Source organism: Ziziphus jujuba, chromosome 11 (assembly GCF_031755915.1).
Source record: "Ziziphus jujuba cultivar Dongzao chromosome 11, ASM3175591v1".
Taxonomy (NCBI): Eukaryota; Viridiplantae; Streptophyta; class Magnoliopsida; order Rosales; family Rhamnaceae; genus Ziziphus; species Ziziphus jujuba.
Genome location: NC_083389.1, coordinates 5,681,872 through 5,703,503, shown reverse-complemented (window position 1 = coordinate 5,703,503; position 21,632 = coordinate 5,681,872). Strand labels below are relative to the sequence as shown.

General features: G+C 35.7%; 2 protein-coding genes across 2 annotated transcripts; one reads left to right on the top strand and one right to left on the bottom strand.

Annotated features, from left to right (window-relative positions):
- Positions 1-11,361: 11,361 nt before the first annotated feature.
- LOC132799964 (uncharacterized) lies at positions 11,362-12,362 on the bottom strand. The gene is made up of 2 exons (XM_060812682.1): positions 12,213-12,362; positions 11,362-11,760 (listed from the first exon to the last, which is right to left on the bottom strand). The coding sequence occupies exons 1-2, from the start codon at positions 12,360-12,362 to the stop codon at positions 11,362-11,364; spliced, it is 549 nt and encodes a 182-aa protein (XP_060668665.1).
- Positions 12,363-19,562: 7,200 nt separating this feature from the next.
- Positions 19,563-21,124, top strand: LOC112489130 (protein SOMBRERO). Its single transcript, XM_025067181.3, has one exon. It carries the CDS (start codon positions 19,727-19,729, stop codon positions 21,122-21,124), a length of 1,398 nt encoding a protein of 465 aa, XP_024922949.3. The 5' UTR covers positions 19,563-19,726.
- The last annotated feature ends 508 nt before the right edge of the window (positions 21,125-21,632 follow it).

Genomic DNA, 21,632 nt, shown 5'->3' with positions numbered 1-21,632 from the left:
CATTCTTATGGGTTCAATTCATATGGTGGATGAGTCATAGAAACCAGCCAAAGCAGCTTCAAAGCCGAACAATAAGGTAGTTTGCGCACAAAGGGAACAAAAGGCCGAATTGGCTGTATTCCTTGCTGGCTTTATTGTATTTTACTGTATTAGTCTTTTCTCATACTTCCAATCAAGGGCAACATGAGGAACTTCACAATAAGCATATTTGGCATTCCACAAAGACTATTGAAGCTGATTTGGAGTCCAATTAGATCAAAGAAAGGTCATTACCAACATAGCTGAAAATTACCATATTTAGTTTCCTAATTTGTTTTTACTTTTTGTTTTAGGAAACTATCTTTAATTTTGGATTTGTATTTATTTATTTATTGAACAAATAAGTTTAGGAAAGTTTTTATTTTATTATTTGGTTTGTAAATTAATAAATTCCTAATTGAAAATAAGGGAATTAATTAATTAGATTAGGAAAAGGAAAGGTTCGGCCAAGCTAGAATTCTTCCTTGTGTGGCCGGTTTTTCCTAGGGTTTTTGGGGTTTATTTTGTTCCTTTCAAAGCCTATTTAAAGGCTTATTTTTCAATGAGAATACAACTTTGATTTGATTGAGAAAATACTTGTGAGATTAATTATCTCTTTGTTCTTTGAGAACACCTAAAACACCATTAGAGCATTGGTTGTTTTAGTTTGACTTATCAATAGATTTTCCATCCCCTATTGTGGCGTCTACATTATACCAAGATTTCTAACCACAAGTTGGTTAGGGATTGAGGTCCATTCCATTAGAACTTGAACTTAATTGAGATCCGGACTAATATAATACGGGTTTAGGAGCAGGTCGTCCTAAGTTCGTATCATTTGGTATCAGAGCAAATTGTATTCAGGTTTGATCTATCTTTATTTGCTTTATTTGTTTTTGTGTTATTATGCAATTTTAGCATTAGGTTAAGGTTGCATCCATCCCATACACATTCTGCATCTATAAAAAATAAAAAAATAAAAAAAAAATTCATTCCTAGTTGAATTAGGATTTCCTAGTTTTACCGTATTTCTTGTTTCCTAGTTTGTTGGTTGTCTTTCATCATTGTTCTTTTAATTTGGTTATTGTTGATTTTTCTTTGCTATTTTAGTCTTAAATATTTGCATTCATCTATTTAAAAAAAAAATAAAAAAGAAAAAGAGTTTGCGGCAACATTTAAAAAAAAAAAAAACTGCACATTTGTATTTATTGGGAGGTCACGGGTTTGGTGTTTGTTTTGGAGTTGGAATTGCAATTTTGGTAATTATTCTTCATACTGCAGTTGTTTATGTTCTGTGAGTGAAAAAAAAAAAAAAAAGGAAGAGGTAAAGCCGAATAAAAAAAAAATTTCGGTTTGTTGGAGTTTGATTTGTTTGCTTGAAATTTGTTGGAGCTGCTGGTTTTTTTTATTATTTATTCAATATTTGAGTTGCTGGGAAATTATTTTTGCTACTGGATATTTGGATTTTGGGTGCTTAAATTATTTGGATTAAAATCAGTTAAAAGATTTGATACAAAAACTTGAATTACAAAGAACAACAACCAACAACTTTTCTATATTTTTGTTCTCTTGATTCTTGTTCGTATTTGAATTTCTTTTTCTAGAATTTTATTCTTGAACTCATAATATATTACCATCTGGCCCAGTTCTTCAAAATTCCAAAGTTATCTCATTAATTTGCTTTTTTTTTTTTTTTTGTCTAGAAAAACCGAAAATAGGCATTTTCATTCCATTTGGTATTTGTTTATTTTTGCTTACTGTTTTGTTGATAAGTTTAATTAAAACATACTAGTGATCTAATTGCTGTTTTATGGGTGTTTTAATTAGAACTTTAAGATAATTCATTGAGTGGAAAAAGGCAAGAGTGTGTGAGCTTAAAAGAGGGTAAAAGCCAAAACAAATGTTCAAACACGAGTGTCGAGTCCTTATTTGAGTGAAACACGGAAGGGAGTGAAATTGGTAACGTCCTATTTTATTTTTATTGCATTATTATACTAACATGATAGAATCAAGAATGAGGAGAGGAGATCCACCCTTGAGGATCAATGAGGAGGAGTCCGTAGCATTCCATGGTGATGCCCAAGCTACCGGGAGTGGAGACCAAGTGGACATGAGAGCTGTTTTGGAGTCAATACAGCGGGTTAGTGCTCAAGTTGAGCATATGAATCAAAGAGTGGGAAGGCTAGAAGCCTCACAAGGAATGCCGAACACAAGAAATAGGCAAGAATTCCATGGAGGATGAGGCCAAGGATGAGGAGGTCGCGAGAGACCGAGAGAGGAATTTGATGAGGAGCCATTCGGTGGAGACTTTGAGGACGGTATGGACGAAACTTTTGTTGTCCAAGATAGAGCTGGCCATGGAAGATATAGGAGGGAAGATACAGATGATGATTTGGGAAATATCAAGGTTAACATCCCACCTTTTATGGGTAAAAGTGATCCCGAAGCTTATTTGGAGTGGGAAGAAAAAATGGAGATGATTTTTTACTGCCACAACTATTCAGAAAGTAAAAAGGTGAAGTTGGCAGCAATGGAGTTTGGACATTATGCACTCCAATGGTAGACCAATGAGCAAAATACCCGAAGGAGAGTTGGTGATGATTTAATCTCGACATGGTGTCAAATGAAAGGAGCCATGAGGAAACGGTTTGTGCCATCCCATTACCATAGGTTACAGCATCAAAGGCTTCAATCTTTATCTCAAGGAACTAGGTCCGTGGAGGATTATTACAAAGAGATGGAGATGCTCATGATAAGGTTAAGCATAAGGGAGGATAGGGAGGCAACAATGGCAAGATTTCTTGGAGGGTTAAACCGTGACATTGCCAACCAGCTTGAATTACAACAATACTTGGAATTGGAGGAGATGTTGCATGTAGCAATTAAGCTTGAGAACCAATTCAAGAGGAGGGGTGTTAGCACATGGTTTGGAGGAGTTTCTAGCAGTGGAAGGACAAGTTCAGGTGGCTGGAAAAACAATTCCACTTATGAAAGCAAGCTGAAGCTGAAACTTGGTGAAGAAGCTACCAACTGGCCGAGAAGAGAATTTAAAACCGAATCTGCCCAAGCCATTAAAGATGAGGTAAAATCTAAACCTAAACCTCAAAAGTCAAGAGAAATTATTTGTCTCAAGTGCCAAGGAAGAGGACATATAGCCAGCCAATGCCCGAATAGAAGGATAATGGTAATTAGGGGTAATGGAGAGGTGGAATCCGAAAGTGAGGCTAGTGAGGTTGAAATCGAACAAGAAGATGAAGGACTTGATGATGAGGCCGAACCATTAAACATATCAAATGTTGAGCTAAATTTGGTCTCAAGGAGGGTACTTGCTGTTTACAAGGATGAAGAATAAATTCAACGAGAGAACATCTTCCACACTCATTGTGAAATACAAGGTAAAATTTGTAGCATGATTGTAGATAGTGGGAGTTGTACTAATGTAATAAGTAACCTTGTAGTTGATAAATTGGCCTTAAAAACAATAAAACATCCTGAACCATATAGATTACAATGGCTTAATGATAGTGGTGAGATGAAAGTAAACAAACAAGCCAAAGTAAAATTTAATATAGGTAGATATGAGAATGTAGTTTTATGTGATATTGTACCCATGATTGCTGGACATATACTATTAGGTAGGCCATGGCAATTTGATAAAGATGCTACTCACTTTGGTTGAGAAAATAGTATTGTTTTCAGGTTTAAAAGGAAGAAGGTCAAGCTGGAACCATTATCTCCTAAAAAGGTTTACAAAGACCAATTACAAATGCAACAAAGGAGAGAAGCCAAAAAGCTCAAGGAAAATGCAAGTATGGCACTAACGGCTTCACCATCCTTTCAAGTAGGTAAGAATGAGGTTGTTGATCAAGGTAAGGTTTCTAAGACTCATATTGAGTGGAAAGATCAAGGAAAAACCGAAAGAGAGGGGAAAGAAAGTGGCAAACCCAAGAGCTTGGAGAAGGAAGAGAAATTCGAAGGTTTGAGCCAATCCAAGGGAAAAAAAGAAAAAGAAAGAAAAGAAAGGTTAAGTAGCAACTTTTATTTGAGTTTAGGGGATATTAATAAGGTTATTGAGTGTAAGAAACCTTTGCTGGTCATGATTTATAAAGAAAATTACTTTAATGATCAAACTAACTTTGAAGAACTTGAATTGCCAAGTTCAATGATTTCTCTTTTGAAAGAATTTGGAGATGTCTTCCCAAGTGAAATTCCAAGTGGACTACCACCTATTCGAGGGATAGAATATCAAATTGACTTTGTTCCAGGGGCTGCCATACCAAATAGACCAGCTTATAGGAGCAATCCCAAAGAAACAAAGGAGCTGCAAAAACAGATAAGTGATTTACTTGACAAAGGTTATATTCGTGAGAGTTTAAGTCCATGTGCTGTACCTGTTTTGTTAGTGCCAAAAAAAGATGGTACATGGAGAATGTGTGTTGATTGTAGGGCTATAAATAACATTACCATCAAATATAGACATCCTATTCCTAGATTAGATGATATACTTGATGAGTTGCATAGTGCTTGCATGTTTACAAAAATTGATCTTAGGAGTGGTTATCATCAAATTAGGATGAAAGAAGGTGATAAGTGGAAAACCGCATTCAAAACTAAATATGGGCTATATGAATGGTTAGTTGTGCCTTTTGGATTATCCAATGCACCTAGTACTTTCATGAGGCTTATGAATCATGTAATGCGTCCATTTATTGGTAAATTTGTGGTTGTTTATTTTGATGACATTCTAATATATAGCCGAAATTTAGATGACCATGTGGATCAACTTAGGCAAGTTTTGCAAGTTCTTAGGAAAGAAAGATTGTTTGCTAACATTAAAAAATGTGATTTTTGCAAAGATGAGCTTGTGTTTTTAGGATTTGTAGTAAGTGCTGCAGGAATCAAAGTTGACCAAGCTAAGGTGCAAGCAATTCAAGAGTGGCCGGTTCCTACTTCTATCACCCAAGTGAGGAGCTTTCATGGCCTGGCAAGCTTTTATAGGAGATTTTTCAAGGATTTTAGTACCATAGTAGCACCATTGAATGAAGTTGTCAAGAAGAATGTCGGCTTTAAATGGGGGGAAGTACAAAAAAAATCTTTTAATTTGTCGAAAGAAAAATTGTGTAATGCACCTTTATTAGTTTTGCCAAATTTTTCTAAGACTTTTGAAATTGAGTGTGATGCTTTGGGTGTAGGTATTGGAGCTGTCTTAATGCAATAAGGAAGACCCATAGCCTATTTTAGTGAAAAATTAAATGGAGCTACCTTAAACTACCCGACTTATGACAAGGAGATGTATGCTTTGGTGAGGGCTTTGGAGACGTGGCAGCATTATCTCATGACAAAGGAGTTTGTGATTCATACGGATCATGAGTCTTTGAAGCATATTAAGGGTCAAGGAAAGCTTAACCGAAGGCATGCTAAGTGCATTGAATTTATTGAAACCTTTCCATATGTGATCCGCTACAAAAAAAGTAAGGAAAATGTGGTTGCCGATGCATTATCCCGAAGGTATGCACTCTTTTCTACCTTAGATGCTAGATTGCTTGGATTTTTGAACAATTAAAAGAACTTTATGAGCATGATAGTGACTTTGGAAAAATTTTTAGAACCTATTTGAAACATGAATTTAATAAATTTTACATATTTGAGGGATATTTATTTAAGGAAACAAACTTTGTGTGCTTAATTGTAGCATTAGGGAATTATTGGTTTGGGAAGGACATGGGGGTGGTTTAATGGGTCATTTTGGTGTTTTAAAAACTTTATCCTTGCTGCAAGAACATTTTTATTGGCCTAACATGAGGAGAGATGTTGAGAGAATTTGTGAAAGATGTTTGAAGTGCCGAAAAACAAAATCAACATTGAAGCCGCATGGATTGTACAAGCCTTTGCCAATTCCTACCTATCCTTGGGTAGATTTGTCTATGGATTTTATTCTTGGTTTGCCTAGGTCAAGGACAGGTAAGGATTCAATATTTGTTGTAGTAGATAGGTTTTCTAAGATGGCACATTTTATTGCATGTAATAAAACTGATGATGCATCCAATATTGCTAATTTATTTTTCAAGGAAATTGTGAGATTGCATGGAATGCCAAGAACTATTGTTTCGGATAGGAATGCTAAGTTCTTAAGTTGTTTTTGGAAAATTTTGTGGGCTAAGTTAGGTACTAAGCTTTTATTTTCAACTACTTGCCACCCACAAACAGATGGGCAAACTGAAGTTGTGAATAGAACCTTGTCCGCTTTGTTACGTGCTTTAATTAGTAGAAATTTGAGAACTTGGGAAGAATGTTTGCCACATGTTGAATTTGCTTATAATAGGTCTTTACATTCAGCTACTAACTATACACCATTTGAGATTGTTTATGGTTTTAATCCTTTGACTCCATTAGATCTAACACATTTACCTTTGAGTGAGCGTGCTAATCTAGATGGAAAACAAAAAGCTGATTTTGTAAAACAGATTCATGAGAAGACAAAGGCAAATATTGAGAGGAGGACCAAGCAATATGCAAAGGTGGCTAATCAACGAAAACCCATGGTCTTTGAACCTGGAGATTGGGTGTGGCTGCATTTGAGGAAAGAAAGATTTCCTGAACAAAGGAAATCAAAACTCATGCGGAGGGGTGATCGACCTTTTCAAGTTTTGGAGAGGATAAACGACAATGCCTACAAACATGATCTACTGGGTGAGTATAATGTTAGTGCTACCTTCAATATTGCTGATTTGTCTCTTTTTGCTGCAGGTGATGACTTTGACTTGAGGGCAAATCCTTTTCAAGAGGAGGGGAATGATGCGAATCTGCCCGAGACTGTTCAACCGACAACCCACTGGGGTGCTGACCCAATACAGATGAAGGTGGGGCCGATCACTAGAGCCCAAGCCAAGAATTTCAAGGACAATCTTGCTGTCTTTATACAAGGAATAAGTCATAGTCAAGAGGGGTTGGCCATATTTAAAGAACCAAGGCATGTTTTACTCATACAAGCAATAGAAGCCAAAACGGCCCCGGGTGATGTTTTTAGTGCCAATATGGAGGTCAGGTTGTATGAATTGGAATCCCATTCTTATGGGTTCAATTCATATGGTGGATAAGTCATAGAAACCAACCAAAGAAGCTTCAAAGCCGAACAATAAGGTGGTTTGCGCACAAGGGGAAGAAAAGGCCGAATTTGCTGTATTCCTTGCTGGCTTTACTGTATTTTACTGTATTAGCCTTTTCTCGTACTTCCAAGCAAGGGCAACGTGAGGAACTTCACAATAACCTTATTTGGCATTCCATAAAGACTATTGAAGCTGATTTGGAGTCCAATTAGATCAAAGAAGGGTCATTACCAACATAGCCGAAAATTACCATATTTAGTTTCCTAATTTGTTTTTACTTTTTGTTTTAGGAAACTATCTTTAATTTTGGATTTGTATTTATTTATTTATTGAACAAATAAGTTTAAGAAAGTTTTTATTTTATTATTTGGTTTGTAAATTAATTAATTCCTAATTGAAAATAAGGGAATTAATTAATTAGATTAGGAAAATGAAAGGTTCGGCCAAGCTAGAATTCTTCCTTGTGTGGCCGGTTTTTCCTAGGGTTTTTGGGGTTTATTTTGTTCCTTTCAAAGCCTATTTAAAGGCTTATTTTTCAATGAGAATACAACTTTGATTTGATTGAGAAAATACTTATAATATTAATTATCTCTTTGTTCTTTGAGAACACCTAAAACACCATTAGAGAATTGATTGTTTTAGTTTGACTTATCAATAAGTTTTCCATCCCCTATTGTGTCGTCTACATTATATCAAGGTTTCTAACCATAGGTTGGTTAGGGGTTGAAGTCCATTCCATTAGGACTTGAACTTAATTGAGATCCGGGCTAATATAATACGGGTTTAGGATCAAGTCGTCCTAGGTTCGTATCACCAAGTGCTTTGAGAACACCTTGGTTTGGATCATAGAGAGTCTCATTCTTCTGAAAGTTGCATTGGTTGTAGAGAGCTACAACTTCTTGTGTGGGGGGTGGCAAATCTTCAAGCATTTCATAACACACACAAATTCGGGCATCTGCATATAGTACCATCCAATGATTCATGAGATTCAACAAGTTAATTTGGTGTAATATTTTATTATGTCAATGAATCACAGATGTACGTGCAATATATCTACATAAATACACACATGTATAATATAAGAAATGAAGGAAGATAAGCTATATAGGCCTGTTTTTTGCATGCATTTTTTAAATATTAATTTGCATATAATATTTATTATTCATTTGATGTAGTATTTATTATTTCACTGAATCATATCTTATGCATTTGTGAAGTTTGCCCCACGATGGGTTATCCATCTGTTTTAGGCATCAGTTTAGCTTCACAAAAAATTCCCTCCCTGACAGGATCCGTCCCGTAAACCTTCCCAGGATCCTCTGGGTGGCCCCGCCTAGTGAAGTCCTACTAGATGATCCTTAGAGAATATCCAATGTAACCTTATCTTAAAACGTAGACAACAAACACAAGCAATAACAATAATACCTCAATATGTATATATATATATATATATATATAAATAAAAAAAGAATAAATCCACAACAGCGTAAAGTCTACAACCAGCCTATTGTACTACAGGCCATAACTACACGCATAAGTATCATGGTCTCTACTGAGTCCCATATCTAAAATCAGAGCATTATAAGAGTATTAACAAAGTACAAAAGTACAAATAAGTAATAAATAAATCCAAAAGATAACAGCAGATAAAGGAAAGATAAATACGGCTGCTGTTGTGGAAGGAACAAAACGATAAGCTATACGCGAGGTAGACTGCTACTAGCTGCCTGGGCCTAGGGGAACGAATTTAAAATAATAAAATGTGAGATAAAGAAATCTCAATAAGTGGCATAGTATAATAGAAAAATAATAATTTATTTCTGAAAAAATCTTTCTCACAAGACCTCTCATTCCACTCGTTTGAAAAGTTTCCCGTTTAAAAATTATTTCACAAAACCCAAACTTGTATCCCAATTTACTATATTATAAAACCGATGCTCAAATATAAAATGAATGATCATTGTAATATTATAAAATATCTCAAATCAAGATATAAATATTTGAGTATAAAATATAATAAATACAGTTCCACCAAATAAATATGAAAATGCAGAAATCACCACAATGTTTGTAAATCAACAATATGTTCAAACGTACACAATTTATCAAACGATATACCAATCTGTAACCCGTGGGAGACACCCATCTCATGACCCTCAATATACGAAAGGTGTCGTGGAAATATCAATTAACCATCGGGACGTATACAACCTCACGGTCCGTGGCAATAATAAACCGTCGGATGATACCAACCTTACGGCACCTTGGTAATAATAATAAACCGTCGGATAAACCTGACCTCACAGTCTGTGGTAATAATAGATAACCTTTGGATGAAACCAACCTCACGGCACCGTGATAAACCCAGCGTGCTGTAATATAATACTGAACCAAACTCTGGTACTATACGGTACATCAATTTAAAATAACCGATACAGTATCCTACCGTATCATAAATCATAATTTAACATTCACGCTTAACTGCTTGTCTAAATATTTCAAAAAAAAACTTCAAATCATGATTTCTTACTAAAATAAAAAAAATACCACAGTGAAATATATTCACTATAAGCCGATTTTAAGCATCTAAAAATTTATAAAATATTTGAACATGCTTAAAATCATATAATTTTTAATATGCTTTCTCAAATCGATTAATTTCCAAAGTGATTTAAAACCTCAATTCAAAATACCAAACTATTTAAATACCACAGGTTCATTCATGAACTCATTAGAATTGCCAAACATTTAAAATATTGACAAAAATCATATAAAATGATAACACATATATGTAAAAGCAGATCCTTATGTATCCATAGAATGAACATTCAAATCAAACGATAGGTATAAGTAAAATACTCAAACCACATATATATATTATATTATATACCCAAAACATTTTTAAGACTAAGAACCACTCACAGTACTGTATATGCTCATGCCTGCTCCTCTACAGGATTGCCTCCAGGCTCAACTCGAGTGTCTGTAATATAATAAAATATTCCTCAGGCTCCAAACAACTAAATCAGAGACACTTGTATAATCCAAATGTCTCAAAATAATTTACAGTACTACAAAATTGCATAAATTGGACACCGGACAGTCCAATTATACCGCGTGTCCTTAGGATCCGGTACCCAAAATTGGAGATTTTCACCTGAAGCCTAATATTTCAAAATCGAACCACCTAATGGGTCCTAATAATATCCAATTTTAACTAATTTGGCCAATTTTGTCCAAACACAGTCCCCAACTTATCCGAAAATTAACTAATTGATCCAAAAATGGAAAAATTATCAAACGACCTCCAAAATTCATAAACTTTATATTGATGGAAAGCCCAAGAGACAAGGAACTCATCAGTATGCTCACCTTGGTCCAAAGTTTCCTCCAGTGGCCGAAAAACACTGTTGAAGCATCGGCCGAACTTCTCGTTGTCGGATCTTTCAAACGGTGAGAATCTGGACAAAATAACCACAGAAATGAGTTCAGAGGGATCAAAAATAGTGGAAAAGGTGTATGGGTTGGCCTGAAATGGCCAAGAAATGAGAAAATCCGGCAACTCACCTCTCCGGCTGCTGCGGACTTCGCCGGCCCGATCTGGGCACGTCCGGCCGCTTCTTGCAGTGAAATCTCACGGCGGAGCTCACCTTCAAGTGACCTTTCTAGTTGGATGGCTCGTGTAAGTGTTGGTTGGTCGAAAATGGGTAAAACGGCGGTGACCCGGTTCGATGGTAAACAGGTCAAAAAGACCCAGTTCGGACCCACGGGTCTAAGAAGAGAATTTCTCGGGTTTTGGGGAAGAAATGGGTATTTTAGGCTTTGTTTCCTGTTTGACATGCTTACTTAGGCTTATATAAAGCCTTGGGTCACTAACAGACAAAAACTAGAGACTGGCTTGGACACTGATTTAAAACTTATGTTTAAAAATTCTCAGAACTATAACTTTTTATCCGTAATCCAGAATTTGGCGTGCCACCAGTCTATGAACTCATATCGACGAGATCTAAACAATGGTATCTCAGTCAAACAAAAAAATATTGGCTATTGAAAAAGTCAACTTGAACCCATATATTGTTCACTTGGTCAAACTTAGTCAATTTGCTCAAACTTGTTTAATCATGTATATTTTTTGGTACAGGGTGTTACAACCTACCCCCCTTAAAGAAATTTCGTCCACGAAATTCGTACTTTAGTTTTGGAAGAGGTAAGGATACTGACTCCGCATTTGATCCTCTCACTCCCAAGTCGCCTCCTTGACAATTTGGTTTCTCCAAAGAACCTTCACCAAAGCTATAGTCTTGTTGCGAAGCCTTTTCTCTTCCCTTCCTAAAATTTGCACTGGCTGCTCCTCATAAGACAAGTCATCCCTAAATTCAATCTCCGATGTCTCCAACATATGTGATGGGTCTGAGATATACTTGTGGAGCATGGACATGTGAAAAACATCATGGATTCGAGAAAGCTCCTCCGGCAAGTCAATCTTGTAAGCCACTGGATCTATCCTCTCTACTATCTCATACAGTCCAATGTAGCAAGGACTTAACTTCCCTCGTTTTCCAAAACGTACTACACCTTTCCAAGGAGAGAGCCTTAAGAATACTCGATCGCTAATTTCAAACTTGAGATCCTTAACCTACACACATCCGCATAGCTCTTTTGCCTATCTTGTGCTGCTTTCAACTTGGCCCGTATAATATTGACCTTGTCCACTGTCGCCTGTACAATCTCAAGGCCTAGAAGTTTCCTTTCACCCGTCTCATTCCAACATAATGGAATCCGACATTGTCTCCCATACAACGCCTCATAAGGTGACATCTCAATGCTCGAGTGATAGCTATTGTTGTAGGTGAACTCTGCTAAAGGTAGATACTCATTCCAATTCCCCTTCAACTGTAGCACACATGACCTCAACATGTCCTCTAAAGTCTGAATAGTCTTCTCAGATTGTCCATCGGTCTGAGGGTGAAAAGCGGTACTCAAATTCAACTTGACACCAAGTTCATTCATTAATCTTCACCAAAATCTCGAAGTGAACTGTGGATCTCTGTCAGATATAATTGATATTGGCACTCCATGCAAGCTCACTATATGATTCATAAAAAGTTCTGCTAACTTCTGAGGAGAAAACTTCTCACGAATGGGTAGGAAATGTGCAAACTTAGTAAGTCGATCCACAATCACCCAAATACCGTCATGCCTCTGAACTGTGGGGGGAAGCTTGAATATAAAATCCATCGTGATGCACTCCCATTTTCATTCTAGGATGGGTAAGGGCTGTAGAAGTCCAAAAGGCTTTTGTCTCTCTACTTTCACTTATTGGCAAATGAAACGCTTGGATACATAATCAGCAACTTCTCTTTTCATGCCTGCCCACCAATAATTCTTTGTCAAGGTATGGTACATCTTGATGCTATCGGGGTGCATGGCATACGCAGAACTATGCGCTTCATCCAGTACTTGCCTTCTCAACTCTTCATTTGCGGGAACACAAAGCCTAGAACCAATCACCAATGCTCTATTGCCTCTGATAGTGAAATCTGACTTCCCCTTTGTTTAACTTTCCTTCTTATGCTCATTAAGTAAGGGACTTCAAATTGGACCTCAAAAACACAATCCATAAGTATTGGTCGTAGTCAAAAGCTAGTAAAAAGTCCTCATGAAGTATGCATGCACAAATTAACACCCAACTGTGCAACTCAAACATCAAAGAAATAGTGCAATCATAATCCTTGAGAAATCTTATCCATCTCCTTTGCCTTAAGTTCAACTCCTTTTGAGTAAACAAATACTTAGTGCTCTTATGATCAGTAAGGGTCTGACAAGCAACTCTATACAAGTAGTGCCTCCAAGCTTTCAATATAAAGATCATTGCAGCAAGCTCTGACTCATGAGTCGGATAATTCAGCTCGTGCTTCTTCAATTGTATAGAAGCATAGGTAACAACTCATAACTTTCTAAAAGAAAATCCATCCATCAATTCAAAAAGAAGGCTTAGAACTTAAATCTAATTTCCTCAAACCAAATACTAGTGTCACAAAGTTAAAATATAAATTATTCTCTTTGACTCCGATTACACTCCTAGTACTTGCAATTATAAGATCCATGTTCCTCATTGATTATCCAATTTCCTTAACCTTGACAAACATCTTTCTTTTAACTAAATTCATCAAAGTCATAAAACAAAGTTCCTTATATTTATTCCAATGGAGAGCTTTAGATTGCTTATAAAGCCTAAAAGAAATCTGTCAACACCAAGAAATATGAAGCCAAAAGATTAAGTCCGAGTTCTCTCATCATCTCAAATATCATTCTTGAAGATACCTCAAATTCTTCCAATTTCAAAAAAACTCCAAGAATACGTACCTCGAGCAATAAAGAAATTTAAATCTTAATTCTACTATCACAAGCAAATTCTATAAACTAGTTACTAGATTCTCAGACCATAAGAAAACATTCATTACTTGCTTATATTCTAGTTATGCCCCAAAAATCATATTCCTTAGGAGATTTAGTTATCATCAAGAATATCAACCACCTTAGATCCATAAAACATCATCGATATAAAACCTTCAATCTTTAAGAAAACAAAATATCAAAATCAAGATCTAAAATCATCATCCAAAAGCAGATGCTACAAAACCAACTTATGAAATTCACCGCTTAATTCTTAACAAATTGTCCTATACAAGATCACCAAAATGCATAAACAAACTTTATCTATACTAGATTCTAATATTAAGAATCTTAATTTCCATGCAACGAAGATAACTACTCTTAAACACCTGACGAGGTTAAAAGAATCCTCCTATGGATGTGGAACTTTTCAAGTAACAACCCTAACGAACTTGAGTCAGCTCGACTAGTGTAACATATTCACGTAAAACAAAATAGCATGTGGTCCTTGAGCCAATAAAATATGTCCGTCACTACCAAGCTTAGATAATGTATCTGTCACAACATCAGAGTGATCTTCCTAATTGATCATAGCATATACCTTAACTCTGGTAAGTTGTCATCCCTTCTGACCTTTGCCTTTGGCTATGGACGAAGACTGTTGTCTAGTGTTGGTAGAATCTCTTGAAGTCTGGCCTGTTTATGTATCATGTACTTTGTACCCATCAATCAGCGGAAACTGTGCACCCGATCGTAAAGCTCTAGCATGACCATATTCACGATAAGGTTAATCATTTTTAAAGTGTTCTAACTGCTTGTAATGAAAGCATGATCCATCTCACTGGCACTACCCATCATGAAACCTGCCACATAAGCTACCTTAGACTGCAAATTTCTAAAAACAAAAAAAAACAAAAAACTGCTATCATTGTTCACTGTCCATTGTCCTGAACCCTGAGTGGTGTCTCAACTTTAACCTCTTAATCATAATAAAGGTTGGAGAACAAAGCTGAATGTGAAATGCAGTCTTAAACTATGTTCAAGGGTGATGTTTCCTAGTCCTTTCATACATCCACCACTTCCTTGAGTTTCCTTCTAGCATAAAGCTAACTAATGTGACCTTGTCCTCATCCAGACATTGCATAGGATCCATGGAGCCATCACAACCAACTGCTCCAAGTCTACAAGCCTACTTAACAGAATACCTAATAAACCCATTCCTCTCGAGTGATCAAGCCAGGCACTCGACAAGATGCTCCAAATAAGTGGACGCATTTGTACCTCCAGTTATAGCATGCTGGCAACCACGTCTACTTCCTCGCGACATCAAGAAAAAGTTCTATATGATAGAATAAGCCAAAATATATTTAACAACCAACAAAAGGGTAGGTATGGAAGGTAAAATACAGGATGAGTTGTACAGCAATGCACAACCCCAAGGAATTTAGAATGTAAAGCTCTGATACCAAGCTAACAGGACCCGCCCTGGGAACCTTCCCAGGATCCCCCGGGTGGCCCCGCCTAGTGAAGTCCCACTGGACAATCCTTAGAGAATATCCAATGGAATCTCATCTTAAAACGTGGACAACAAACACAAGTGATAACAATAATACCTTAATATGTATATAAAAAAAAATGTATAAATCCACAACAGCGTAAAGTCTACAACCAGCCTACTATACAACAAGCCATAACTACACACATAAGTACCATGGTCTCTACTGAGTCCCATATCTAAAATCAAATCATTCTAAGAGTATCAACGAAGTCCAGGAGTACAAATAAGTAATAAATAAATCCAAAAGATAACAGTAGATAAAGGAAAGATAAATACGGCTGCTGTTATGGATGGAACAAAACGATAAGCTGTGCGCGAGGTAGACTACTACTAGCTGCCTGGGCCTAGGGGAATGAATTTAAAACAATAAAACATGAGATAAAAAAATTTCAGTGAGTAGCATAGTATAATAGAAAAATAATAATTTATTTATGAAAAAATCTTTCTCTCAAGATCTCTTGTTCCACTTGTTTAAAAAGTTCCCCATTTAAAAATCATTTTACAAAACCCAAACATGTATCCCAATTTACTATATTATAAAACTGATGCTCAAATATAAAATGAACGATCATTGTAATATTATAAAATATCTCAAATCAATATATAATATTTAAGCATAAAATATAATAAATACAGTTCCACCAAATAAATATGAAAATGCAGAAATCACCACAATGTTTGTAAATCAACAATATGTTCAAACGTACATAATGTACCAAACGATGTACCAATCTGTAATCCGTGGAAGACACCTATCTCACGACCCTCAATATACGAAAGGTGTCGTGGAAATATCAATTAACTGTCAGGACGTATCCAACCTCACGGTCGGTGGCAATAATAAACCGTCGGATGATACCAACCTTATGGCACTTTGGTAATAATAATAAACCGTCGGATAAATCCGACCTCACAGTCCGTGGTAATAATAGATAACCGTTGGATGAAACCAACCTCACGGCACCGTGGTAAACCCAGCACGCTGTAATATAATACTGAACTAAACTCTGGTACTATATGGTACATCAATTTAAAATAACCGATACAGTATCCTACCGTATCATAAATCATAATTTAACATTCACGCTTAACCGCTTGTCTAAATATTTCAAAAAAAAACTTCAAATCATGATTTCTTACTAAAATAAAAAAATACCACAGTGAAATATATTCACTATAAATCGATTTTAAGCATCTAAAAATTTATAAAATATTTGAACATGCTTAAAATCATATAATTTTTAATATGCTTTCTCAAATCGATTAATTTCCAAAGTGATTTAAAACCTCGATTCAAAATACCAAAATATTTAAATACCACAGGTTCATTCATGAACTCGTTAGAATTGCCAAACATTTAAAATAATGACAAAAGTCATATAAAATGATAACATATATATATAAAAGCAGATCCTCGTGTATCCATAGAATGAACATTCAAATCAAACGATAGGTATAAGTAAAATACTCAAACCACATATATATATATATATATTATACTATATACCCAAAACTTTTTTAAAACTAAGAACCATTCACAGTACTGTAGATGCTCACGCCTGTTCCTCTACAAGATCGCATCCAGGCTCAACTCGAGTGTCTGTAATATAATAAAATATTTCTCAGACTCCAAACAACTAAACCAAAGACACTTGTATAATCCAAATGTCTCAAAATAATTTACAGTACTACAAAATTGCATAAATTGGACACCGGACAATCCAATTATATCGCATGTCTTTAGGACCCGGTACCCAAAATTGGAGATTTTCACCCGAAACCTAATATTTCAAAATTGAACCACCTAATGGGTCCTAATAATATCCAATTTCACTAATTCAACTCCAATTTTAACTAATTTGACCAATTTTGTCCAAACACAGTCCCCAACTTATCCGAAAATTAACTAATTGATCCAAAAATGCAAAAATTATCAAATGACCTCCAAAATTCACAAAATTTATATTGAAGGAAAGCCCATGAGACAAGGAACTCATCAATATGCTCACCTTGGTCCAAAGTTTCCTCCGAAGGCCGGAAAACACTGTTGAAGGGTCGGCCGAACTTCCCATTGTCGGATCTTTCAAACAGTGAGGAATCTGGATAAAATACCACATAAATGAGTTCAGAGGGGTCAAAAATAGTGTAAAAAGTGTATGGGTTGGCCTGAAACGGCCAAGAAATGAGAAAATCGGGCAACTCACCTCGCTGGCCGCAGCGGACTTCGCCGGCCCGATCTAGGTGCTTCCGACCACTTCTTGCCGTGAAATCTCACGGCTGAGCTCGCCTTCAAGTGACCTTTCTAGTTGGCTGGCGCGTGTAAGTGTTGGTTGGCCGGAAATTGGCAAAACGGCGGTGACCAGGTTCGACGATAAACAGGTCGAAACGACCCAATTCGAACCCACGGGTCTGAGGAGAGAATTTCTCGGGTTTTGGGGAAGAAATGGGTATTTTAGACTTTGTTTCCTATTTGACACACTTACCTAGGCTTATATAAAGCCTTGGGTCACTAACAGACAAAAACTAGAGATTGGCTTGGACACTGATTTAAAACTTATGTTTAAAACTTCTCAGAACCATAACTTTTTATCCGTAACCCAAAATTTGGCGTGCTGCCAGTCTATGAACTCGTATCGACGAGATTTACACAATGGTACCTCAGTCAAACCAAAAAATATTCGCTATTGAAAAAGTCAACTTAAAACCATATATTGTTCACTTGGTCAAACTTAGTCAAACTTAGTCAATTTGGTCAAACTTGTTTAATCATGTATATTTTTTGGTACAAGGTGTTACACTTCCCCAGCTGGTCTTTTATAGTGAAAAAAAATCGAGGCATGTAAACATGAGATTTCAAGGTCACCCAAAAAATACTATAAAATCTGAAGAGTTAAGCACCCCACATGGAAATTTTGGATAAATCCACTGGAAGCACTAAAACTTTAAGCTTGTGTATAATTGTCTTTCCTCAATTTAGCTTAAATAGTCTAAACAAGTTTGCCCCACAATGGGGTGATGTTCGTGTGTATGAGCCCCTCATTATTTGTAGCCCACCCTTTTTTTTCGGCAAACACATCCATGATGGCTGCAATTTTCCTATGGGATATCAATTTGTTTTTCCTCCACAGAAAACAATGAAGTTTTGAATATCAATGGCATAATTAATGTTTAATATGCCCTTTATTTTGAATACCGCCATTGGAGATATCTCTTAATTGAGAGGGAGATTAGTTTGCTGCGAAGAAATTAATGAATATTGTTAAAGGAGATATCAACATTAATATTTCGGAAATATCTTGTAGATTACCAAGTCTAGAGGATGTGTTTCTTATCTTAGTTCACTTTCAGATTCTGAACCATAATGTAGAGCATGTGTTTCTATTTCATGTGACATTTATACAGGCTATGTCATAGATAATTGGGTTATTTTAAAGGAAACTGTGATATACAAAGCAAAGGCTGAGATCAAGTGTTAAAACGAGTTTTTTTTTTTATTTTTTTTATTTTAAGCTTAACATAATGCACGTGTCAGAGACTCGGAGCAGGTGAGCTAGTTATGATAAGTTGATTACTTCAGTTATTTTGCATATAAATTAAGGCCTGTTAGCATCATAGAAACGGTGCAATAGAAGAGAGAAGAATGTGAAATCTTGAGTTTAGTTCACAGGTTGCATGAGTCTCTTTGTGAGGTGCTCTCACCGAGGATGTACGTTGCCTTAGTTCTGCAACTGAACCTTGTATAATTTTAGCAAAACTTTACTTTTTAAACAATATATATATATATATATATATATTTTAACAATATTATATGACATCCTCCCTTATTGATGTTCAGATTAGGGATAGTAAATGTGGTGAGGTTTGCCATTATTCTTTCTGGGCACAAGAGATTTGTTGACTACTTGTTTTAATTGTGGAAAGCATGCATATTAGAATATCTTACAATTGTAAGTCCATGATTTTGCATATTTTACTAAGTTTTGGATTTAAAACATTATTTAAGTTACCGATAATGTTAATAGAGAATTTTACAAGTTTTTTTAAAAAAAAAAAATACATGATTTTTTTCACTAGAGTTTTTCTATTTTGTTACCATTTAATTATGTTTTTTTATGTTAAAAATTTAATAGAAAATAATTACAACATAGCATGTGGATCCACTAATGATAATAAAGTGTGAAATTACGTTTCTCTCCTCTAAATGCACTTCAGCCAAACACAACCTCTCTGATTACAATATTACACTTGCTGAATCCTATTAGTACTAAAGAAGCAGTTTGCAAGTCGATCTTTGCTAACACCATGGTACGTACGCATATATATATATATATATATATTTATATATTTATATATTTATATATTTATATATTTATATATAGGCAGATCGATAGTAGAATTAGTAACACTCGTAGAAATAATATTCAAGAAAGTTCACAAAACACATTCCCACCAAATATCATATCCTCAAAAAAATCTTTGCGTTTTCATCACGTCATAAGTGATCGATCAGAAATCCAAGAGAGTTTATTTTCTACTAAATTGATCAAGAACTTCATTCGATTAAGAATAAGATCAAGAAAACAAACTTACGAATTATTATTCATCTCGAATTTGAAAGAAGGTACGTACGTACGTAGTTAGTTGATCAATGGAGTTAGCCGTAGGGTACGTGTTTTTACCAACGGATGAGGAACTGGTGGATTTTCTACGCGACAAGATCCAAGGACGAATGGATTCTCAAACAACGTCGTCAATATTCGAGTACGATCTTTATGGCGACCAAGAACCCTGGGATATCTGGAACAGGTTCCGAGATCACAATCAGAGAAGGAGGCAAGGTGGTGATCAGGATCTTTACTTCTTCACCCAGCTAAAGAAAGTGAGCATCAATGGCTCAAGAATTAATCGTAAGGTTGGTTCTGGTACGTGGTCTGGTGCATATTCAGAAACTATGTTCGCTTCAGCTTCAAGAATAAGCCAATATAATAATAATAATTATTATAATATTCCAATCGCTGTGAAAAAGCACTTCCGATACGAGAATGATGAATGTCCTGAGCATCACGGTGCATGGATCTTGCACGAGTTTAGTCTTTATGATCAGATTGGGACTACTACGTCCTGTTCCAATTCTGATCAGTTTGTGGTTTGCCGACTCAGAAAGAAATCTGACGATCAAGCTGATGCTGCTGGAAACAAGAAGAAAAACAAGAAAAGAAACAGCATCAAGTTTGATCATCATCATCATCATCAAACTAATCTACAAGAGCCTACAGCCGCCCTCCTCCACTCCAACAAGAAGATGAGGCTATCTGATCAGAATTCTCCTGATCATCGGGATATTCATCAGGTAGTAGATCATCAGCAGCACAACAACGGAGCCATGCATGACTACTACCACTTTGAAAGTAGCAGTAGTGCTTTTGGGATTGGGAGTAGTATCGCTGATCAGACTACCCCAATAATCTTGAACGATCTGGGAAACAACAACAGCAACAATATTATTCAACAAAAAGAAGCACCTGTACTCACTATTAATGATAATGATGATCTTCAAGATGTTTTGCTTAATAATTGGGATATTGAGGAACTTTTAGAGGTGCAGGAGTTACTTTTTTCAGAGGAAACCAACAGAAAAGAGTCATCACCAACAACAACAACAACAACTGCTGTACATGATGATGCTGATGGTGATGAGGTGATTGCTGAGATTGAGAAATTGTTCTTTGCGGATCAGGAAGCCATTAATCATATTAATGGAACGAATCAGGATTTAGATGAAGTTACGATGATGATGATGAATAACTCTACTGACGACTTCAAGTATAATGCAGAATTCAAGGAGGTAATTACCACTGGAACAACTTCACTAACAACACCATCAAATATTGGTGCTGATCAGGATCATGATGATCATGTACTTGAAGTAGAAAAAGATGAAAATATTCAAGCGAATGAATTACTTGATATGAATTTATCCGACTTGGACACATCATTTGAAGAATACTTCAATGCAAATCATCCATCTTTCAGTTTTGGATTCTGATTCATCATATGTTAGAGGGACCAGGCGGAGAAGATGATCGAACACCATCAACATCTTTAAGCTGGATTTTTTAATTGATTTTGTTTGACGATCGTATTCATTCATTCATTATTGTAATCGTTTGCGGTTTTTGGATTTGGTTACTGTATTGGTTGCGTTGTTGGTAGTGGAGATTCAGTGCAGGCATTCCCGTGGATGTAGTAGACTCACATTGAGTCGAACCACGTAAAAATCTTGTGTGTTTTTGTTTTTCAATATCTTTACAGTTTTAAAACTTTACAACCATTAGTCTTTCCAACGGAGAAACAGGAAATTTATAGTTTAGGTATAATAATTACAATGGAGATGTCATATTTTATTATAAAAAAAGAAAAAAAAGAAAAAGAAAAAAAAAAGGAATTAGAAAACTAATTTTGAATGACAGTTATATGATTCCAACAGTACGGCCATCATTATATATATATATATATATATATATGTTGCTTACTTTTTTGATATTTAAATGTGC